Source organism: Eurypyga helias, unplaced genomic scaffold (assembly GCF_000690775.1).
Source record: "Eurypyga helias isolate BGI_N326 unplaced genomic scaffold, ASM69077v1 scaffold29077, whole genome shotgun sequence".
In the NCBI taxonomy this organism is placed as follows: Eukaryota; Metazoa; Chordata; class Aves; order Eurypygiformes; family Eurypygidae; genus Eurypyga; species Eurypyga helias.
This window is the reverse complement of record NW_010260334.1, coordinates 1-24,554: the sequence shown is the minus strand read 5'-3', so window position 1 is coordinate 24,554 and position 24,554 is coordinate 1. Positions and strand designations below refer to the sequence as shown.

Sequence of the window (24,554 nt, the reverse complement as noted above, 5' to 3'; positions counted from 1 at the left end):
TGAAATGAGTGTTTTGATCAGAACCAGCAGTCGCTTATCATTATTTGCTATTAACAATATCATAGAAGCTGCAGGTAGCAATCTGCAGCACTTACGCTGGGCTCTCTATGGGCACTTAAGAAAAAAAGCACCATTCCTGTCCTAAAGAATCTGCCTGGGGTTCGTATTAACATGGGATGGCGAGGGCAGAAGCAGGAGGAGGGAAGAGGAGAGAGTAGATCGAAGTAGACAACTGATGTGTGGACAACATCGCTATTGCTCATCCAAAGCTACTGAGTGCAGCCTGGCTTGCCACCAGCACTTTAGATTTCTTCATTATATATATTAATTGCTCAATATTCTATTTATCTGTGGTCTGAATTTATTTATATGAAAAAATCTTGGGTTTATTCTGGTCTGTTTGGCTTGTGTTTTTTGAAATCCCTGTTAAGTTTGTTAGACAATCACTAAGACGGGTTCTTAAACATTAACATCTATGGACAAAATAGGAAGGAGAGATTTCTTCTTTCAAAACACATAAATGAGAGGTTTGCAGTTACAGGAATAATACATTTTAAAGAACCTAAGTTAAAATAAGATGACCAAGCAGCTGACTCCTGTACTATTATTAACTGAATAATGTGGGATCTGGGGTTTTTAAAACATGTTTTCATTGCTTTCATGTGGCATGACTTGTATCCCTAAGGACAAATACCTTTTTCTCTACAGAATTTAAGGGCTTGGTTCTTATATTACCTATTTTTAACATCTTGTCCTTAGTGTCATTGTCTTTTTTTTTTTAAATCAAACAACCAACCACCACCAACAATAAAACACATATATAGGAAAGCAGTTTCTTTCTATCTGCAAATATCTATGATATTTACACGTAATTTAATACTTCTACAAAAGACTTGTGATAGCTATAGGAGTAGCAGGTCTGAAAGGTAACTGCACAATCTATTAAAATTCATGCTAGGGAGCATCAGCTAACTGATATACATGGGACAACTGTTTCACTTTTCTGATTATGTATTTAGCTTTGTCACATGACCTTCTAATTCCCTGCTCAGGATAATTTGTGTAGATCATTTAATTGTGAAACACACATGCCCTCATTTACCCCAGCCCACCTGTTTATAGCCAGTTTAACATTTTCATCAGGCACCTTCTGACAAAAGCCCTCCAAGACCTGTATTTGACCTATAGATCTTAACACCATCATAGCCTCAGACTTCATCCTGTGTTTTCCACTCCGGTATTTTTCTGTGATGGTCTCAGAAAGTTCACTACTCAACTTTGCTACTTCAAGATGTTGTGTGTATCTTTTAAGGAGGCTTGGAGAATTATAAAGTATGATTTTTCAGAAGGCATGTTTAAAAGATTATACCAGGATTTAATTTTTTTTTTTTAGTTCATGTATTGGTCTCTTTTTCAATTATATTTTAAAATTTATCAACAAAAAGCTGAAATTTGCTGACCAGCTGTAAGAGCAGAGCAAACCAGGCTGTGCAGATAGACCTATGGGAAGAACCGATACCAACAAAGTAAGTCAGGCAGCAAAGTGATTTAGAAACAAATACAGGTTTTTGGTTTGGTTTTTTTTTTCCTTTCAATTATTGTAGTTGTTATTTTCAGATCAAGATGTACCTTTCAAGGTTGTGCCTACCTGCCTGCATCATCGAGGCTTTTAGTGTTTTGGGCTTTGTGAAGGGCAGCTGAGTATGGAGGTAGCACAGTAGCTTTTTGCAGACTGGATGACCTTCTGCCAGGCCAGCTCTAGCTCATCTCCTTAGACTTATTCATTCACTGTCACGTTCAACATTCCTAAATGTTGTGATGAAATCCCAAAGTTACTACATAGCTGTACTATATGATAATTATTGCCCTTTTGGTAGTGCATTTACCTCTTGGAAATATAATCCTATTTTGTAAATGCCACATCCAGGAGTGTATTCTGCTCTCTTCTGGGAATACGTCTCAGGCTCACGGCTGTTTGCATCGAAGAGCTGACATAAAAAAGTCATCCGCTCTTTTTGGTGCGACTCCACTGGGCATTTCTTCTGCAGTTGGTGCTATTTCCAAGCCCATGGGCTCACTAACTGGGTTAACTTATCATACCTGTACTTTGGAGGCGGAATGTGCTTGTCTTTATTTTCATCTCTTAGAGCCCAGCCTGCAAACATTTGCTACTGAACTTGGCTATTACAGAGAGAAACGGCCCCATTGACTTTAATGTGACAACATATGACATAGTAAGCTTGGAAGTAACTTTTTACAATGTCCTTAATGTGGGTTTATAGCAATCCCATTCATTTTTAAATAGGACTGACTACAGAAATTGACAGATTTGCACAAAATAATGGTATCACAGAAGAACCAATAACTCCCTACTCAGGCTTCTGTTGTTTCCTGTAGCTTCTAACTCTTCTTTTTTTCACCTCTTGTATTAATAATCCCATAGAAGCCCTCAAATATGCACATAACCCCAGGAGCAGAACGGGAATACATATTCCTAGGAAGTCCCCAGAGCAAGTGTGCTTTGCTGGCGAAAGGAGGGGAATTTTGCCCATATTTTTTTATCTCAACATCCAGTCAGCCATGCCCTCCAGACTCAACTGCAAGAGAGGGCTGTAATCTCTGTGGATGTTCACATCTGTGCTGCCTTCTCAGATGAGGAATCTTTCTTCCCCTTTTTTGCTGCACTATATATTGTGTGCACAGTGGCCTAAACCAGATAATCACAGGTGTGAATTCTCCTCAGAGTACTTGTTTTTCTGTCTTATACCCTGTTATCCCTGGTACAAGCTAGGTGTCATTATTCTAAGACTTTTAATAGGCTGAATTGGATTCCAAAAGCACATGTGACGAGTGGAGACTTCTTCCATCTCTACAGTATATGCTAGTGAACTAAAGTCCAGCACCCAATAATAAAAAAAATTATAGTTATCTCCTTCCCAGATAGGTAAAAAACTCTTCCATTTTCACAGGAATGGACATATTTATCCTTGCTTTGTCCCGTGCAGAAGAGACAAACTGTAGGACACTTCATAAAGTTGGATATAGGGAGCCTAATAGTAAGGAAAGATAGTTTCATGTTAGCATTAATTCCTATTAACATCAGATTAACTCATATTAGTAAACTTTGGCTGCTAGATAGGACCTTCTCTGCCCCCATGGGAGACAGTCGGCTGGGAAGGGCAAGAGCCCGAGGAGCAGCCCAGCTCCCACTGCAGCTTAGCACAGAGTTTTCTTTCACGGCTATGGGAGTGGGATTACCACCTCCAAACAGCTTGTATTTGGGTAAATAATTTGCAGTATGTCTTTCTAACATGGGACTGTGGGCTAACTGAAGGCAAAACACGTCCTTTTGGCAACTCATCTCTGTGGCAGGAGGTGCTAGTGGGCTCTCAAAGCAACACAAGAGCCATGCAGTCACGAAGGACACAGATAAAAAACTATACACAAAATCTGTAGCCACATCGCATCCAGTTTTCCCTTCTGACCAGTGTTTGGGGAGGCAGCAGGCCATCTGCAGACTCACCAGAAGTGCCCAGCTCCGGAAGCCAGTGCCGCACACGGGGTCCCCTTTAGAGCAAGGAGACCTTGGGCACGCTGGGGATGGGTGTCCTGAGATACAGAAGGGGAAGGCGCACTTGAGCAGCTGAGAATCACAAAGCAGGCTCTTGCTAGCTTGATGAAGCCTTGCTGGCTGTGGACCCCCGTGTTTTGTCACTGCTGACCTGATGAACCCTCCTCAGCTCCCTCCCTTGCCAACGATTTTTTTCACTGCCTCGTGGAAGTCAGGGCACTAGGCATGCTGCAGCATGTATTTTTTCTTGTGAATGGTGAAAAAGAGCAATTGGATGCGTGGGGTTTCTTTCCAGAAAGCTGGTTTATGCTCTGTAATAAGGTTTGGCCTTATTTTTATCAGGATTAACCTATAAGATTCATACTTGAAGTTAAGCTCTGATGTCTTTCTGCCTAACATGACTGGCTTGGATTTAAATATATGCATATCAGCTTTAAAAGCTTTCAGAGCACTTCCCTGAATAAAATTGATATTAGTATGCTTCAAGTGTGCAAAATATTCAGGCAGAGCAAATCTCGTATGAGGCATGACTCCGGGTCCTGGTTTTTTCCCTCCCTAGTGCCTAACTCCACTTGCAATGGCTTTGACGAGGCTGTCCCAAGGGCTTACAGAACATCCCCGGGAAAGCAGATCTGCTTCGTTGCGACGGTTCGCTTGGCAACACCTCAGTTCTTAAAGGTAAGTGTGCACCCCGGGTCCCATTCATTTCAGAACTTCTCAGAACAATTTCAGATGGGGGGACACACAAAGTTCTTAGTTTTGCTAATTGAATGGATTACAGATATCACATTTCATGCATAAAAATGCAGTGAACAGGATTATCAGAGCAAGCCAGGATCCGCAGAAGCAGTGTCACTTCTGCCCCCCTTGTGCGGGAAGTGGAAACCCTCCTTGCATTAGGAATTGTAAAGTCTCTTTGAAATTGGGTTCTTCCTTGCAGCCTTCTGTTCCTGTGGTGGGACACTGTACAGGTGGACACCAACGCTTTTGTTTGTGCCCCTCAGTGTCTTCAGGTGACTGCTGCTAGTTTCCCTCCTCACAGATCCTGGTAGTAAGATTGTGGAAATAAGAATAGACCACCCAACCTTCTGCCCAGCACTGCAGTTCCCTAACTAACAACTGTGAGCTACTCCACTGGGTATTCTGTCCTCAGAGGTTAAGAAATTTTTAACCTAATTGAGACCTAGCCGGTATGAAATCACTGCTCCCTTGGCGTCGCTCCATTAATGCTCTGGGACTGGCAGGGCACTCTTGACTGATTCACGGCCCCAGCAGGCAAGTAGGGTCCCTTTTATGGTAAGTGAGGACACTTCCCATAAATTTTAACCACAGTAATCATATTAGCAGTAGGAACTGGAGTTATGGTTCTCCGGGAACCCTGTAAGCAAATTCTCTAGCTTTTGGGTAGCTAACTTCTCAAAATAAACAGGCAAAAGGAACGGGCTGCACATGGCAATGAGCTGCCCAGTGCTAGGGAGGAAGCAGCTGCTGAACAACCCGGAGAAGGTGTTAGCTGCCACGAAATCCTAGACACCAATCTCTTCAGTTCACCCGGGTGACTCACTTAAGCCCCGCTTTTGACTTCATCCTCTAAAATGAAGGCAAAAATATTGATCTGACTGGCTAAGGCAGGCACAATCAACATTTTGGCTGCACACAGCAATGTCTGCATGTTGCACCTTGAATTTTAGGGTATGTTCTTGGCATCAGCCTGGATTTTGGCATAGGTTGGAAAAGGGGGGAGAGAGGAATTTAAGGTATGCCTGAAGCCTTTTGCCTCTGTACAGCCAGCAACTTTAATCAACTTTGTGAGCATTCATACGTACCGAAGGCACGCTTGATGGCAACACGCCTCAGCTTGTCCTCTGATCCCGAGAGGATATAACGTTGATGGCCTGCAAGGCTTCTCTCCCCAAGAGGGACAGCGGAGGAAAGTGGCAGTGGAGATGATGGGAGGGTGTTGCTGAGCCCACAGCCCAGGGAGATGTGGCACCAGGATGCAGGGATACAGCGGCATTTGGGGCCGGTGGGCAGGATGTGTTTATCAGTGATGATGGAGACCCTCCTGCAGGAGAGACATGGGGAACACAGTAATCCTGGATACCATCAAAACCTGAGCACTGATGCTGGCAAGTCCCAAGCCAGGCGTCTCCAGGCTGACTCTTGGCAGGTCATGGAGCTGGAGTTACCTCTGCAAACCACCAGGAAGAGAGGAGAGGTTGGCGGAGGAGAGCTGCGAGCGGTCTGGGAACCAGCCATGGGGACACAGCCAGTCCCAGCCCACGTCTGGGCATGTACCATGGTGCCATCCTTCCTCCCCTTCCCACCTCCACCCAACAACTAACCACTGCCTCCTGCCTCCTGACCCTCATCCCTCTGGGGCAAGGGTCTCCTGTCTCACAGACAACCCTGTGCCCTGCCTCCTCTAATTCACTTATTAATTACTATTCTCATGAGCACCAAGAGCTGCTGTGTGCAGCAGCTTAAGTATGTGTGCATCACAAGTTCTCCCCAACTCCCAAAAAAATGTTGGCATTGATAAATACAGTAGATCACTCTCTGGAATTGCCAGAAAACACATGAATTGTCTGTTTTCTTGCCCTGTGCACTGTGTGTTTATCGCTAACAAAAGCTAGAGTAAGCAGAGGGGTGAAGCTGCAACTCCCAGTAAGTCCGTTTTCCTCACCATACAGGAGATGTGCATCGTGGAAGAGCCACTAGAGGAATTCACATCAAGACACAGCCTGGAGTGGAAATTTTTATTCCTGGATCACAGGTTGGTGACAAGAAAAGTAATCCTGGTTGTGTTCAGTGCTTGTCTACTGCTATTTCCATAAGTGCAGTTATCCCAAATAGCGTTCCATTTCCCATATAAATCGTGTAAACAGGAGGACAGCCACTGAAATTCCTATAAAAGCTGATGTTTACTATTTTACATTTATTTTTGCATTATTTTATCAGCCTTTAAAACAAAATTACTCTATTTTTCAGGCCAAATTTAGGACTAGCTCATTATTGTTTCCTTTAAAAATACCAACGGACCAAAGTCTGTCACAGAGCAAAATGATCTAATTACTGTACAACTGCAGAAATCATTCTTTCCAAATCCAGCCATTGATTGTATGTGTGCAGTTCCCACTGAGTTACAGAGGGAAAGTCTCTATGCTGGAACCGTGTTGGCATAGGTACAAAGCAACTGCCTCAGCACGCCACAGATGAGCGCTGCAGGCACCCAGGGGGAAGCAGCACAGATGATGTCCCCTCCTACCTCTCTCCCGGGTCCCAGAAGATGATGGCTTCCTATCCCCTTGCCACACGTTTTTCCCTGTGCAGGGACTGTGGGAGCTGCAGCACAGCCCCTGACCAAGGAACCGCCAGGGAAGGGCTCCCTCACAGCAGGTTCCTGTGTGAAGGTCCCCGAGAAGTTGAGTTGCTTTCCACAAGAACATTTTCCCCAGGAAAGATGGGGTTGTCATAGCCTTGTCCTGGGGGCATCCTGGGCACAAGGTAGGGAAAAGTCAGGATCCGGTCCCCTGGGGTGGACAACTGTACGCCAGTAAGTGAGGGCAGATCTGGTTCTTTTTGCATATCCGTGTCGACATGCCAAACTGCTTGTTTTGTGGTTTATGAATTCACTTATATTGCCTAACCACAGAGCACCGCCGATTATAGGATACTTGCCTTTTGAAGTGCTGGGTACTTCGGGCTACGACTATTACCATATAGACGACCTAGAGCTGCTAGCAAGGTGCCATGAACACTGTAAGTATCGCTTGGCCCAGGTTCCTGTGGAGTCACTGGGACAGCCCTTTTCAGGGACGTGTAGTTTTAGCTAAAATTGCTTTTAAACTCAGAAGGTGAGGTTTGGCCCTTGCCTCACTCCTGTATGACTCAGTGGAGTTAGAGCAGATTGAGGGCACCGCAGCTGATGGGCGCCTGGGCCAGGCTTATCAAGCTCTGAAAAATACAATTTTATCTTCTGTATCCCCAGAAGCAGCCAGAGAGACTCACTGAATGGGTAAAATGCACCAGATTAGACACCTGCTCTACTAGTAAAGAATACGTTGGAATGGTTCAAGCACTATCAGAGGAGATACTGTTTTGTAAAATTCTGGTAGATTATTTACCCTAATGTTCACCCTCTCTTTGGGACTACCTGTGGTTATTTAAATACAGTCTATTAAAGATGTATGTGAAAAACTCTTTCACTAAGTAATGAAAATGAGGCAATGCTTTTCAAATATTTGCTTACGAAACTGACTGGAACATCTCAGCTTACCGCCTCTGGGTGTCCTGAAAATATCCCGTCATCATTAGTTATTGTATGTTGACATTAAAATACAGAAAGGCTAAATATGTGCATGTTTGGGAGCCCCTTGTAATCACTAAGGGGGAAAAAAAAAAAAAAGCAGAGATTAATTTTGTCATTGAAACTTTAAAACCTGCAGTACACCCCAGTTTACTGCAGTTTGAATTCTTGTCAGTCTGGGAATTTTCTTTCAGTCGCAAATTATTTTTGTCTTTGCACAATGTTATCTCCTACACTCACTTCATCCTGAATCCATCTGCACACAATAGTCATCTTTTCCAGCATTTTTATCTTGTACTTTTCTGCTACAGAATTTAAGATGATCACTCTTTGAAATTAATCCCAGTTGCCTAATTAGGCAGTATGTGATTAGCACATAAACCAGGGTAAGATCTATGTTCAAACTGTAGCAGACATTAGTATCCAAAGTTGAGGTTGATTGTACCCTGTAAGAATGTACCCTTCCAAGCGTCAGAAGTTACCTACTGATCTTTATGATCTTTGCTCTACCTTAAGAATAAGGGGACCACTCACACGAAAAGTGCTTAGGCTCCTGTCTCTCTTGGGAATCGATGGGGCCACAGATATTTTTGTCACTCTTTTCACGTCGGAAATTGTGCTACAAGCTGTGTGTGTATTTTCTGCTGACAGTGATGCAGTTTGGCAAGGGGAAGTCGTGCTGCTATCGGTTTCTGACCAAAGGACAGCAGTGGATCTGGCTCCAGACCCATTACTATATCACCTACCACCAGTGGAACTCCAAGCCAGAGTTCATTGTGTGCACACACATGGTGGTAAGGTATGGAAAATCGTATCAACCGGTGGCGACAGTAAGGACAGTAAGATAAGGGCATCCTCATGACTGCCAACATTTGCTCTTGAAAACAGAACATCTTTTACATAACAAAACATTAAGTCTGACCTTTCTGAAGGAAATGTGTTCATTACAGAAAAATTATCTAAACTAAACCTTACTTTATGCTAAGCCTGATTTGTCAGTCGTGAGTTTAGGGGCAGATTAACCGTTGCATTTTTCCATTTTGTGCAAAAACCAGAGAATAGACAGATCCTTTAACTATTTGCTTCCTCTAATCCTTACGTTGTTTTTAAAGAGATGTGTGGAAGTTTCACAATGAAGTCATAAAGTAGGATGTGAACTTGACCTTTACTTGTACTTCTTGACTTAAAGAAGACAGGAACAGAGCAAAAACTGAAAATTAAAACAGTCTTTCAAATGTTATTCATTAGCCTTTGACTTAAGTGAATTTTCAGCTGTTCATTTAACCTGTAAAATGTTGCAATAATTTGTTCCTCCACTTGCTTAAAGCACATTTTATGAAATAGAACAATACCATGTTGACAGACAGAATTTTATTTTCCATTCAGTTATGCAGATGTTCGGGTGGAGAGGAGACAGGAGATGGGCTTGGAAGAAGTGTCCTCAGAGGTTGTGTCCTCAGCACTAAAGGTACAACGAGAAAAGCTTTTTTCCGTGAACACATGTAGTAATCACAATTTGTTCCTGTGTTAACATCACTGAAGACTCCAGCACTGTCTTTCTGGGAGGATTCTCTCAACTTGAGAATTCATTGCTCACTTGAATAATTTTAACATAAATTGGAGAAGTTCATGAAAGGATAAACCTGGAGATCAGAAACAGCCACAAATTAAGTGCAACATGGGCAGGGGCAACATGAGATATCTCCACCTTTCCTTGACAAGTTACTACAGTTTAAAGATTCACTGGGACATGTCCTGGCAATCAGACTTCTTGGCTACATCTCAGTGATCTGCTGAGGAAGAAACAAAAGCTCCTCCTCATTTCATGGCTGAGGGTCTCACAGAGGTTGCCGTTGCATCACATCCAACTGAATGCAAAAGGAAGATTCAGAAAAGCATCTGAAGGCACAAAATAACTATGGCAGTAGCTTGCTCTGTTTTTCCAGCTCAGTGATAGCTCTTTGTAGAATGCATTGGTTGGGTGCTATTTGGAAGGGACAGTGACCCCTGTGCCTGGGTCTTCTGCTGGCCTACCTGGGATGAGTTCTGCTCAAGTCATTTTAGGTCGGCCAAAGAACTGGGTGTGCAACCATTACTAGATGCATGTCAGAATGTTTTTACCCTGACAGCTGCAGTACCTATTCCCGTTTTCTGGTTTGTTTTAGGAGAGTGGTACCAGCTTGGATCCTGAACAGCACTTTAATGCACTTGATATTGGTGCCTCAATCCTCAGTGCTAGTCGGACACCCTCAGTATCCTCCAGGAGCTCACCAAAATCTTCCCACACACCCAAGTCAGACCCAGCATGTGTTCCTGGGTTACTGCATTATTTTTAATTTAGCTAAGTTACAGAACGTGTGCCTATATACCACAGCTGCTAATTTAACCGTTATTTATGAGGTAGCAATGATATGTGTTTGTCACTGACAGTGAAGTACATGTTCTGAAACGGTAACGTACAAGAGGGAAGGTTCTAGTGCAACCACATATACACTGGAAAATGAGTAGCGGGACTAGCTGTGAGACCCGCTGTTTCATTCCATTATGAAAATGAGGACTTCTGTCCTCAGATTTGAGGGCATCAGTATGAGCCATATGAGGCCCCTCTAGATTTATTTACATGAGTAGTAACAGCCTGCTGGTGATTCTCTTCTGGCCAAGATTCAGGGTGCTCCAGGCTTGACTTGAGCACACCTTACACACTTTCTTCTCCCCAGTCTGGAAGAAAAGCCAATGAGCTGACCTAAATTTACAGTTATGCGACCCATATGAAGGGAGTTCCAGCTGGTTTAGAACAGCTCTTGGGTCCTTTTGCTCTCTTCATTGGAGCACAGAATCATAATCTGTCTCATTTCCTTTTATTTTTGCCCAGACCTTCCTTATCAGTTTGATTTTACTGCCATTGAAGTCAACAAGAACAGCCTTGACTCCCGCTGGAATTTAGCCAGGCCGTAATCACTTCTAGCCAGGTCTCACTGAAATATCCACTTCAAACGAGGATGATTTCCAGCATGTAAGAACTCACCGGTACTTTTCTTGCAGCTACACCAACAAAGCTGATTGCAGAGCCTAACACGCCCTTGCCAAGAACACCGAGCGCGCAGCAGGATTTATCCGTGCATCGACTCAGTCAACCTACTGCTCTTCAGGTAACTTCACAAAGAGTCATCCAAACAGGCAGACGGTGTAAGGCGTGTGCCACATATTCACCTTAGCGATTGAAAATACTTACACAAAAGCCATGGCATTAGAAGGGACCTAAAATTTAAAGAAGCCAAAATTATAAATAAAGTTTTGTTTTGGTTTGGGTTGGTTTCTTTTGTTCTGTTTTGTTTTGTTTTGTTTTTAACCTAGGTTTCTTTGCCTTCTCAGCCTCCATGTGAGCTCCTCCCACAGCAGTTGCTGCCTCAAGCTACTCTGCAAACTCAGCCTGCACCTCTGGCACAGGTTAGTTGGGGATTCGGAAGTGGGATAGGTCACTTGCTTATCTTGTGCTAAGTTTTTTAGGTTACCTCTTTAGTAGCTAAAATCCCCAAATCCACCAGCTCTCAAACGCTTAAAATATTGTGGGAAAGTAGTCTGAATTGCATCCTTGTGTGTTTAAACATGTATCTGCATACAGGCATTCAGAGCAGGAGCCCAGGTGCATGTAGGTTCAGGTGCAGACACATATCTATTTCACAGGAGGGCAAAACAGAGATGGAAAAAGAGTTTTCAATTTTGCTTCTACAGAATCGGGTCTGAATCAAAGTCACAATGAGAATTAAAACCAAAACCTAACAAAGACACCCAGTCCTCCTAAAAACACCTGATGGGTTGTGCTAATGCAGAACAACTAACCAGCAGTAAAGGACACGCAAGTTCAACAAAACCCACTTTGTGAGTGTGCCAGTAACAGTAAGGATGCTGCTGGAGACAAATCCCAAATCCCTCCAGTGAAATCTATTAACCCGTATCTCAAAATCAAGTGATGGCCCAAACAGCCACCTCAGGGTTTCATTTGCAGTGGGTTTTGAAGGAGGAAATTTGAGTGCCATGTTCCCATCACATTGTTTCTCTCCTGTCGTGATACACCCCATCATCCACTGATTTTAGAAATGACAGAGAGTATTCCTGGATGTAGGGCTGCTTCTACCATTGCTACCCTGTACTCCCTCATAAGATCCCAGAGTTTCTTCCTGTACCACACCAAACATATAAAGTCCTGAGGATCCCTGCTTTAAAATAACAAATTCTCGTTTATCTTCTATCTTTAATATTCTTTCCACGACTCCACACCAGCATGCAGTCAAGAAACAGCATATCAATTATCCGCTCTGAGCATTCATTTTCTTTTACAGATATTTCTCCCCGTTACTCATTAATGCACTTCCAAACATCAATTAGTTTATTTATTATAAACCCACACGTGTTTTGCCTGACTTTTTTCTACCTCCTTTTCTTCTCCATCAAAGCCCTTTGTGAGGAGATGCTTTCCAGTCTTGTTGCCTCCCCCCTTCCCAGTAAAAGGCTCTTACTGGCATGCCAGCTCCATTTCTTTTCTTCCAAGTGGTAGAGCCATCCGGTCGCACAGCCACTGGTTAAGTCACCTTGGGCCAAGCAAATCCCAATGAAAGGAAGAGGGATGACTTGAGTGTGTCTGGCCTCTGGCACCCCTTTTCTCAGCTGGTGGCAGTGAGTGATTTTCATAAGCTATTACAAAAATTATGGAACTATTCCGTATTTCCCACCTTAAAATAATAAATGTCAACCTACAGCAAGACAATGCACTATTTAAAAGACAAGGTGCCCTAAGCAGATGGATTTAGATTGGACACCAGGAAGAAGTTCTTCACAGAGAGGGTGGTGAGTGCCTTGAACAGGTTGCCCAGAGAAGCTCTGGATGCCCCATCCCTGGAAGTGTTCAAGGCCAGGCTGGATGAGGCTTTGAGCAACCTGACCTAGTGGAAGGTGTCCCTGCCCATGGCAGGGGGTTGGAACTAGATGGTCTTTAAGGTCCCTTCCAACCCAAACCAGTCTGTGATTCTAAGTGAGCCCTAAGCAAGCGCGGGACGAAACCCAGTTATGCGTGCTTCCTGCCACGCACACTTCCTCAGTTTCCGAGTTGACCGTCTTGCTGCAGTTTAGCGGCAGAACACCGGCTCATCGCCTTTAGACACAGCCACCCTGCTGCCCTTGTGCCGCTGGCCCGCAGCTGAAGGTGACCAACAGCAGGGGCTGAGGGGTGGTGCGCCCAGCGCAGCCACACAGGGCCCCCGCAATGGGGTTTCAGCTCCCGCCTTGCTTGACTGGATGACGGGACAGCACGGTACTGGATGTCACTTGAATGTGAATGGTTTGCTTTAAACCAAGGGCTCCCTATTAGAATATTTGTTTGTTTGCCTTCCTCATTGTAATAAATTAAAATCCCCTGCAGCACAGCGGATGTTGATGACTGAATAATGATTAGCGCTAATAATCCATTTGGGATTGCGCAGGTGTTATTCAGAAGGCAGATGGAACGAACAAGTTGTTCGGTGAGCTGCAGAACTAATGAAACCCGGTGTCCCAGGGGCTGCGCCTCGCAGGGCTGGTGCACGGACCCTGCCTCTCCCGCAGGCGGAAGGGGTGGGTGGATCCCCCTCTCCTTTGCTCAGTTAAAGCTCTTGTGAAATTACAGCAACCTGGTGTTTTCGAGACTCTGTGGCATGTCTCTAGCACTGGCCAGAAGGATTCAAAGTCGGAAGAAGGCAGAAAAGAAAGGTTTAAAGGAAACTGAGCTAAAAAATAAATAGGATGTCCCTTTTTTACCCAGCTACCTACTGTCGGGAAACTTGTAGGAACAGGAGGTCTTTGGGGGTCCATCTTTTTGTTCATCATATCTGAAATCGGGGACCATCCCGACAGACACAGGGGCCATAGGTCCCCTCCCTTGACTGCAGCCTCCCAGCACCTAGAGACAGGGAGCAACACCACCACCTTGGGGTGGCACCCAGAGGAGAGAACCGCCCCACTGGTGCAGGGGAGCGCTGGTCCCTCTCCCTGGGCCGTACAGACTGTCTGGACTGCCCGTGCCAGAGTGTCGAGCCCATCCCTACCAAAACATCTGTTGACAAGGTCCCAAAAGCATCATTTCATTAATTTTTGCTAAGAAACCAGACTAAAAACTACTGCCATGGGTGGGTTTTTTTGTCTGCGTTAACAAACCTTGATTGAACTGGTGCAATTATAGATATCTCACAGGTTTAGTCTTCCATGTTCGGCTGTATCTGGGAAGCTGGCACTTTTCTGAGTATAACGTGCACTTTCCTGAGCTTCCTGTGGGTGGTTATAAATACTTAAGTGAGGCGAAGAGCAACTCTTTCTGATGCTAACGGCAGAGTTAAAGCTGTGCAATGTTTTCTGTGGACCCTTCAGAGTTACGCTCTTTTAATTTATTATACAATTACAGATTTCTCCCCTAATTAGTAGAGCGGTTAATGATCTCGAGATAAATACTCTCTGGTGCAGGTCAATTGCTGTTAGTGTCTCATTGTACAAAGACAATAGAAGCTCTGTAATCACTGAGGTCGTGGCTAGAGTTATCAACAAGTTTGTGGGTTAGAGTGGGAAAGGGAAAAAAGCAGAAGAGAAAGTTCCTTGTCTTCTTCCGTAATGGCTCTCACTCTTGTATACCAGCTAATTGTTGTTAAGTGTATGAATACAAAAAGCACATGAAAAAGAAAACAAAAAGGCAATACTAAATGAATATGCTACATATAAGAAGGTGCTGAAAAAAAATAAGGAATAATAATTTCAAATCAATGGCAATCTATTTTTGAATGCAATTCTGCAAAGCAAATTGAAATTCAAAACCAAGGCCTGGAAATTGATTTTATTTCTTATTGAAGTATAAAATTATTATAAAATTATTCGTTACAAAATTTCTTACATTTATTAATTGAAGAAAAGGGGGTTCCTTTCCCAAAGTGTCTTCAAGGAGCTCCCACATTAATGAAAAGACTGCCATCAGCAAGCCACACAGTGAAAATGAAGCTTTGGGCTAAAATTATTTTAAAATCCTTTCTGATAAAGACTCTTTAAAGACTTAAGAGTAGTCCTCACTGACAAGAGTTCATATAGAGAGAATTAGGTTGCAAAACTTGTCTTTTTTTAAAAATCCTTCCGTACAGACCCAGGTCAAAGCAGGAAATTAGCTTTATCTCACCTAAGTAAGCCATTACTACATAGCATCATTCCACTCCTAACATCAGGGTGCCTGGGATTCTTCAGAAACACAGAGTTAGGCCTCCACAACAAGCACTGAATGCCTCTTTGAGGCACTTGTCCTCATTCCCAAACACCAGAGGACTCTGCTCGTCCTTTCATCAGGTTAATAATTTATAGAGGATATAGAGAGAGACCCCGCTCTGCCTTTTCCCCTTTAATGGCAATTAGAAGTAACTCAAACTTCCCACTGGGAGCTTTGAAGCCATTTTTTAGCGCTGGGGGTGACGGGGTTGCAGGGCACAGTGCTGCTGTTTGAGGCCAAGTGCTCACATCCTCTCCTTGTTTGGAGGGTGCGAGCTGCGACCCCTCGCAGGTGCCTCTGCCACCACGGTGGGCTCCGAGGGCTTCTGCCAGCAGCAACCACCCCAGCAGCCCTTGTTCCCCCTCAGCAGGGTTGGCCACGAAGCTCCCTCCACCTTGCCACTCCTCTGTGAGCAGTGACCTCCCAGACGGTGTAGGAAAGCTGCTCTCCACCTGGTAATTAGAAACAAACCCTTGGAAGTTCTTGTCCTTTCTCACCTCAAGGCCATTTGGTTGGAGATTGCAGCCTTGCTAGAGGGAACATGATGCTACTTTCATGTATTTAACTGGTTTCATAGAATCACAGGATTTGGGTTGGAAAGGACCTTAAAGACCATCTATTTCCAACCCCTCTGCCATGGGCAGGGACACCTTCCACTAGACCAGGTTGCTCAAAGCCTCATCCAGCCTGGCCTTGAACACTTCCAGGGATGGGGTTCGAGGCAAAGTGGTTAGCCAATGCAAATCTGACCTGTCACATTTAGATTCCTCTAAGTAGCCAGAATTTCATCTAACTGTACAGTGCTGCTAGTACCAGAGAGCTCCTTAATTCCCTCTTGTTACCATCTCTGTTTTCCTGTTGAAAAGCCAGAAATTGTGTAGGCCTGTGCACCTCCATGGAGCAGAAGGCTCCAGCAGCACACATCCATCCACCCACTAGCACAGAGCCCTTGGAACAGCCAGAGGAATGGGGTGCCATTTTCAAGTCACAGCAAGATTATTGTTTTTCTTTTGCCTGGACATGCACAGCACCACATTTTTAGAGAGGTCTTGGATGCCTTGATTCCAGAAAAGCTTACAGATTTTTTGGAGTGGTTGGGTTTCTTCCCGAAGATTGGGGTTTTTTTTAATTTTGGAATATGAGCACACACAAAGCAGCTATTCCAAAGCCTATTAAAGTAATAAGTAACTTCGGTGGACTTTGAATCATACCCAAGAAGACCAAATAAAACTAGGAATTTATTGCTGTGTTAGTCCCCTCCACACTACTTCAACGGTTCCACTTTGTGCCAGGTATTGCTGCTGCTGGAGGTTGCCCATTCTTCTTGACCCAGATTAGTGATCTGCCTTTTATATTATTATTGAGAATAGCTTTCCTCCCACTAAGCTGAGCTATTCATTTTACATCATGTATAAAAATAACTTAATGAGTATTCCTTGTAGCCTGACTACTACTCAGCCCTAGAATCCAGAAAATGTTTGTTGTGGCGAGCTGTTGCGCAATGCTGTAGTGAGGCATTAGCAGAATAAACCACTGCAGCACTGCTATTTCTGCGCAGAAAAAGGAAAGCGTTGGTAAAACACGTCCAGAATATACAGTTATGCCATGCTAAGGGCTCCAAACTACAGGCTAATAAAAATAATGCACTCATCTGCCATCCAGTTATGACGCTCTTGATATTTTAAAGTAGCATACTCTCAAAAATAACCCTTCTGATAATTCCCTAACAGAACAGGGTCGGTTGTAAGCAGATCACTCTAATGGAGGCAATTTAATATATGTGCGTAAAATTGAAAATAGACGAGATTTATCTCTGCCTAGATGTCAGTATATTGCAAACACATCTTGTGTTCTTTTGGCTGTGATTTACAATCCAGAAACCAATAACTACTTACAGAACAATGTTCTATTGAGGCCCATTTGTATTATAATGACTGATTTTTCCTCCTTTTTTTCAGTTCTCAGCACAGTTCAGCATGTTCCAGACCATCAAGGACCAGCTAGAGCAGCGGACACGGATCCTGCAGGCCAACATCCGGTGGCAGCAGGAGGAGCTCCAGAAGATACAGGAACAGCTCTGCCTGGTCCAGGACTCCAGCGTACAGGTGAGTTACTGCTGGGGGGAGACAGAGCAAAGCATTCTCTTGTGTGGCCATTGGTGGGGTTGCCAACTTAAAATGGGATACAGGAAATGTGGACATGTGGAAACCAGCTCATGGGAATGAGGATGCTGCCCTCTGAAAGCCTCTTGAGTAATGTACATCAAGAAAGATTTAAGAACTCTCTGGAACACGAGAAGAAAGAAATACCTCAACCTTAGGAGAAGAATTTGGGTCACTTACAGTAGCATTTTAATACTTCATCTACTGAGTCTTCAGACCGAGCAGCTCTAATAGAAAAGTGTTCAAATTCAGACTCAGCAATGATTGTCTCTCTCGTCACTGCTGGCTTCATGCTGGCACCACTGGTGCTCAGTACCTCGTCTGTCCAGCTCTTCCTTAGCCAACAGCCCTCCGTCAGGCAGTGCTCATTCACTCCCTGCTTTCCTGACCTTACCCCAGCCTGGATACAGAGCGCAGGAGATTAATTTCCTTGTCACATTAAAAAAAAATCCAAACCTCTGCAGGTGCTCATTTAAACCCGTTCCCCCTTGTCCTGTTGTTACAGTCCCTTCAGGTACTGGAAGAGGGCCTACAAGGAAGCTGGGGGGAACTTTTTACAAGGGCCTGTAGTGACAGGACAAGGGGTAATGGGTTTAAATCGAAAGTGGGGAGATTTAGATTGGATATCAGGAAGAAATGCTTCACGGAGAGGGTGGGGAGGCACTGGAACAGGTTGCCCAGAGATGTTGTGGATGCCCCATCCCTGGAAGTGTCCAAGGCCAGGCTGGATGAGGCTTTGAGCAACCTGGTCTAGTGGAAGGTGTCCCTGCCCATGGCAGGGGGGTTGGATCTAGATGGTCTTTAAGGTCCCTTCCAACCCAAACCCTTCCGTGATTCCATGATTCTATGATTTGTTCACACTGGGGAGGTGTCTGAATTTGTTCTTCACTGGACCAGCTTAAGCCTTTAGGGTGAAGCTGACTGAGCCTACTCTTCCTCTGCCTTTGGTATCTCCTAGACAGAGCTGGAATTCACTAAGTGCAGTATTATTTGCTTTTAATTCACCAAGAACAGTGTCTGCTTTGTACCACCCCTTATGTCCTCCACAGCTCAGAAATAATAGCATGTGCAGTTCAGTATGTCACAGGTCTCGCTTAATGACAAATGGACAAATCGCCCCATTTTATGGAAGTTTGCTATACGCGGGGCAACGACGGCTGCGTTCCTTGCAATTTAACTACAAATTCCAGGTTAAACAACCCTTGCTAGAAATGTTCCAGCAGGGATCCACACTGTGAGTATTGTACTAACAAGATTTTTTTTAGAAGACGAGCTCTGTCACAGAAATGAATGTTTCAAAGAACATTTTAAGCACCGGGACCTGCTGAAGTCAGCATGAATTTTGCTCCCAACTTCCACAGAAACAGACTCTCACCCCTCATCAGCATCTGTGAAATGCAGTTTCACATATTAAAACAAATTGGGAATATATATGTAGGCAATTAAGAGATCAGTGAAGCCAAATTAGAAACTTTGCCACTGAAGTTGCTGCATGTGCACTGGTGTAAGACAGCACAGCAGTGGTGGGTCTCCAACACAGGACTCTCAGGGTCCTGCTCCCATGTAAGCATATAGGTAGACCAGGTTCAACTTCAGTCCATTTCGTCTATCAGTTCTGTGCTTGATTAATGGGAAAGTCTCTGCAATTAACTGGCCTTCAGTACAGAATCATATGTCTGAAAGCTATTATTGTTATTATGAATATCAAAAGGTGTGATTATTCTCACTTTCTCTCTTTTTAATTGGGTGAAAACCATTACTCTCCTGGTGAAGTCTTCAGTAGTCACATACACTCGTGCTGGGTTTTTGGGTGTTGGGCGGGTTGGCTTTTTTTGCATAATTCAGGCAAAAATAGAAGATCAGACCACATTCTTATATGCAGGAAACAGATTCTATTTGTACACGGCACTCCCCCTTGTGCAGTATGGTGCATTTAATAACCCAAAAGACCGTGGGACAGATTCTCAGATATGCTCATAGGGAGCTCAAGCAGAAAGTAGAGCAGGTCCAGTGGGTAAATGGTGGGTAGTACTGTACTTTCCATACTGGCCACCCCACCCCGATTTGTAGCTCTGAATTACATCATTTGGGTGATCCTCTCCCCTATGAAGACCGTAACAGGTTGGAGCGAGTATTTTCAGACCAGTACAAGCTCTCTGGTGTCCATACTGACCATTTCTCAGCTTACTGCAGATGCCCAACTGACGGGCAGGGAACTGGAGGGCAGGGGCTGCGTATCTGCCTGAGGGGTCAGTGCTGAACAGGGAGGGTCATCCTCTGTAGTTTGAGTGCCTGTCAGTCTCCTCAGAGCAATCAAAGACGGCGATGAGATGCAAGTGGTCTCACCGACTCATGAGCAGGGCCTTCTCCTTATCCCGCTTTCTCTAGGTTAAAAAAACCCAAAACAAACAAACAAACAAAAAAAACCCCACAAAAAAAAACCACAAAGAAATTACTATGCTATTGCAGGGATAGAGGGAGAGCAGGAATTAGCTTTGGCTTGTCTGGCTAGGGGGCAACGTAAAGCCTCACACTTCTGCATGCAGCACTTGTGTGACTCACGAGCAGCTAGGAGTAAACCCTTAAATCGGAAATCCAGCCACGTGCTTTGCTCGCACAGATTTCATCATTCAGGGAGCTGGATGTCTGCAGACATTGATCTGTGTCTATTATCAGAGCTACAAAGTCGAGCAGCAAACAGGCGAGCATCACCATCAAGCACATTTCTGGTCTCTTTAATATTCTGCGTAGAAGAGCTGTAAGCATGGGGGAGTGCCGTAGGCTGCCTGAAAAGGGGGAAGCATTCTCCGGTTTTCCCCTCGTTAGCTGATTTATTAGCATATCTTCCCTACTGGTTCACTCCCTTCCACGCAGAAGTGTACAGGTAGCTCTGTGGAGAATTAAGCCTGATTTCCATTTTCTTCAGAGATCTTCAAAACTGCAGTACGGCAGTCCACCAAGAAATGCTTTCCCAACCGGACAGATGTTGAGCACGGTAGTCTGTGTTAGAAACTGTTTCCGAGAGCCTTGTGCGATGAAAGATGAAACCAGTAGGAGGGTTGTGGGCCCTGAAGAAAACTGTTCAAAACCCCATTAAATCCCTGTTACTGCTTTTCCTGGCATGCCAGAGTAGGAAGGACAGGAGCAGCAAGAGTAATCTCAGAAGTCTGAAGGATGCTGTGTCTGTTCCAGATTTGAGCAGTCTGGCTAATGAATTGTGGATGGGAAGGAAGCGAAAAGGGCTGAGTCTGATCAGCCTGCAAGAACTACAAAGGATACCATCCACAGCCACCCATCATTTGCAAACCAGGCTCCCATCGAAGTCAGTGAATCTCAGCTTCCCAGTGCTGTGCTTCTCATCTTCCTGTATTTTACATAAAGTCTTGATGTCTGTAATGATGAGCCCGAAGGCTGTAATCCCCTGATTATCCAAAGGACAGGTAGAGTCTAAGAGCCGTTTTCCTCACAATGACTTGCCAATGTGATTCATCCATTAGCTGTAGAGACCATCTATCTGGGAATGAGGGGGCAGCAGTGTCAGAGGGTCCCTCCCCTCCCTCGCTGCTTTGCTGCGTATGTTAACAAGCTGGCCAATTAAAAAATGTTTGTAAGATGCTTCACTGACCTTGCAGTCCACAAAATCAGCCACGAGACATGTCATTAGTGCCAGTGCAGTTAGGGGGCTGCTAATTTATCTACTTGAATTTGCTCAGACCGGGAAAGATTTCACTCCTTATTAGGGGGTTTCTGCTGTAATTTAAAGCTGACATTATTTCAGTGTTTCAGAGGAATTCAGGCAGGACTGTCACAAAAGAGGCACATTACGACTAAACGCCGCTAAGTTCTGTACAGAAGAAGCATGTTCTTGTAGGCTTAATTAGCAGGTAGAAACTCCACGCTTCGATCCTCTCTCAGGTTAACTCTTGTTTTGATGAGGCGTCTTGAGTCTTCCAGTTCTGTGGGGACATGGGTTAAATGGCACCATCGCTTCCCACCCTGAACTTGTTTTTACCAGGCCATTTATGTTCAGACGGTAATAATGCTGCTTTGGCCATTATAATGCAACAGAGGGTCCCTAGGTATGGGACGCTCCGAGCCCTCTCAGGGTACGAACACGTGAACAAACAAAATTGATTTACTGGGATAAATTTGGTTGCCAACTGATAGCGCGTTCGCTGCCAACCATTAACCGCGCAGGTCTCTACCCAGTGGCACACTCCGGCAATTACGAAGTAGGTTACTCTGTTTTCTTTCAAGGATAAGCTCCTTGGCCTTCATCTGGAAGGCAGGCAGGCCCCTGCAGAGTAAGTCATTCGCCGCAAGTTCACATCCTGCCTGACATTCACATGGATGGATGTTGACTTGGCACTGGATGAACTTAGCATCTCTCCAGCACTGTGCACTGCCTACAGGGAGGACAATGAAGATAATTCTTCTAAAGGTCTTCATTTGCAGGTGATCTGGCCAGTGCCAGTGGGCTCATGCTCCCCATTGAATATTTGAAATACACCACTTACTTTACCTGTTCTGCATTTTATATCCAAAGTTTTATATCAAATTTTATATCCATGGCGACCAGTTTCCTTGCTAGAGCTAATCAAGTGACTTCATTTACCAAACATGTCCAAAGCTTAGCTCCTACATACAGAAAACAAACGAGAACAAATTTTTATAATTTCCGTCTTTGATTTATTCATAATAAGACCTATTTCCTTGGCAGAAGTTGCAAGACCATCTGTCTTTCTGAAATGTAATGGCTCCAAACGCAGTGAGCAGTGTTTTTAAAAGAAAACACTCAGAGGTAGTTTCAGACCTGCTGTGAGCAGCCCCAACTCTGTTACCTGACCCACTTATTTCTGTCAGACATCTTTGAGATGTGGTTGGCCTACAGCACCTGAACCCAGCCGCTGCTTTAGCGCCGTTATCATTTTCATTAATTGCCTCCCTCTCTCAGCTGATTAATATAAGCTCCGTCCCTACCTTTTCTCTGAATAAAGTCTTGGCACACAAAAATTCATTAAAAATGTATCATATTTAAATAAAAACTGTGTTTTAAAAGCTAGACAAATAAGTACAAACATGATACACGGATCAACCCCTCCTTATGCAAAGGAAAGCAATGCATTGTGCTGGTCCTTTGGAGAAAGGTGTGGGTTTTTTCCAAGAAAAATTAGAGGGGACATGATAGTTTAGGGAATTGTTAATATAGCAATAAGCTGCGGAAAGGTGTACTAATTACTGGGCGTACCTCAGACGTACTGCCAGGCATGAGACTGATGGATGAGTAATGAAGAGAAAATTGTGATTCTGATTTCGTTTAAACCCTAAGTAGCTCCACTGAAATGAATGGAATTCCACGTGTGAAGCGGTGGTGCGGAACCAGAATCAGAGCCAAAAGCACCGTCGACTACCTGGGATGCTTACCTCTGTACAGCCCTTGGTGGCGAGAGGCTAGGTTTGAAATATCGCAAAGATAGCTTGTAGCATTAATAATTCACAGTTTTAAAAGATGCCTTTTTCCTCTGTACAGCTAGAATGAAAGAGACAGCCTCTAGAAAAGCAAAAATTCCTAAGCCCTACAACTTTTATAGAAGAAAGCCCCATCTTGCAGTGCAAGCATGGAGAGGAGGTCACTGGCAGCAACACTGACAGAGGAGCTGCTAGCTCTTTCGCCCAAGTCGAAGGCATGGCATGGTTAGGAAGAACACTGGGTGACAGGTACCTGATGGGAAATCAGAGAAATGACAGTGACTGCCTGTTTACACATCTTCTCCGTGATAAGGACACGGCCATTCAACATAGACAGCTCTGGCTTGACTGCGGCCTCATTAAAAACATTTGACAACCCAACTGTACGTAAGGTGTTGAATTTCCAGAGGCACATTCAAAAGCAGCCCTGTCTGAAAGGCAAGCTGATTTTGCTGAAAGAAGAAACGAAAGGACGGAAAGGACATGGAGTTACTCTCCCCTCTCTGGTCAAGATGCCCCAGAACACGGTGAATGTACAGGGAACTGCTCATGTGAGGGCTGTGCCCGCCCCACCGAGAGGGGACATGTACCTTGGGGATGTATTTCACGAGTAATGAGTGCACTTGCAGAACAAGAGATGAAGAAACTAGAGGCAGCAGGACTGTTAATGTAGGAAAGAGAGCTGATTTCCAACAAACAGCAAATACACAGCGAATCCAGAAACACGGTAACTTTATTTTAGAATGTATCTTTGAATTTAATTCTGTCACCTTCATTATCCAAGACATCTGGGCTGTGTAAATAAACCCTTCCCGCTTCTCTTCCAGATGTTCCTACAGCAGCCAACGGTGTCCCTGAGCTTTAGCAATACTCAGCAGCCAGAGCCACAACAGCTTCAGCAGAGATCGGGGGCCATTTCCCAGCAGCAGCTTGTCCCCAGTCCTCAAGTTCAAGGGCAAATGGCACCTTCGCAAACAGCAAACCAGCAAGCACTGAGGGAAGCAAGCGTGATATCAAGCCAGGTAATCATTTCCTTGGATAGAGAAGCATGTATATGGAAAGAAGACACTGAGCTGTTATTAAGCAAGCAAGTACAATCATGTCAGTCCTGTAAGTGTGTGCCTTTGCCCTTCCTTCCCTATTGTCCTGTATAAGGCCAGCCTATATAAAGGGTCTCCCTATGATGTTTCCTTTACCTTAAATCCCTTTTTTACGACCTCAGGCAGGAGGGTTACTTGAGCAGCTGTTTCAGTCTAAAAACTCAGCAGGAGGGCATGCAAAAGGTGCAGATGACTTATTGTTCCCTAGTTGGTCCGGAAAGAAACCTGACTGACCACACTGGAAACTAGCAGTAGTGATGTCAGCTGTACAGCTTCCAAAATGCGCCTTATCCCCACTCACTCACCAAATCCAGTTGGATGCCACCAACAAAATGAAGCCTGTGTGCTGTGGCGGCACCCAGTTGGAATACACCGAGGTTTGTGTGAGATCCCGAGGTTATGAGCGGAAGAGATTGCTACACGGGGAAATAGGAGTTCAGCTTCAGTTAGCAGTAACTGAGATCTGGGAAAGCTAGGAAGTTTGGCACTGGTTTTTTTTTCTTATTGTTTGTTTCTCGGTGTTTCTGAGCCCGCCAGTTATACCTCCCTTCACAGAAAACTTAGCTCCTACTTCTGCTACCATCAGGCCCCACAGCCCCAGCTTGTAACCTCCTACATACAATTTAATGATTGAATATAAGGAATAAAATAGAATAGAATCACAGACTGGTTT

At 44.4% G+C, this 24,554-nt stretch overlaps 1 protein-coding gene across 1 annotated transcript in view; it reads left to right on the top strand.

The window, feature by feature from the left end:
- NPAS2 (neuronal PAS domain protein 2) overlaps positions 1-23,803 on the top strand; it is a gene marked incomplete at its 3' end in the record, with an annotated part of 48,133 nt that extends 24,330 nt beyond the window's left edge. The window contains exons 9-18 of the mRNA XM_010155013.1: positions 4,131-4,249; positions 6,265-6,347; positions 7,227-7,333; positions 8,532-8,679; positions 9,267-9,348; positions 10,046-10,187; positions 10,923-11,029; positions 11,235-11,327; positions 17,109-17,255; positions 23,609-23,803. Of these exons, the coding sequence (XP_010153315.1) occupies positions 4,131-4,249; positions 6,265-6,347; positions 7,227-7,333; positions 8,532-8,679; positions 9,267-9,348; positions 10,046-10,187; positions 10,923-11,029; positions 11,235-11,327; positions 17,109-17,255; positions 23,609-23,803 (1,223 nt within the window). The remainder of the gene's footprint in view (positions 1-4,130; positions 4,250-6,264; positions 6,348-7,226; positions 7,334-8,531; positions 8,680-9,266; positions 9,349-10,045; positions 10,188-10,922; positions 11,030-11,234; positions 11,328-17,108; positions 17,256-23,608) is intronic.
- Positions 23,804-24,554: the final 751 nt, after the last annotated feature.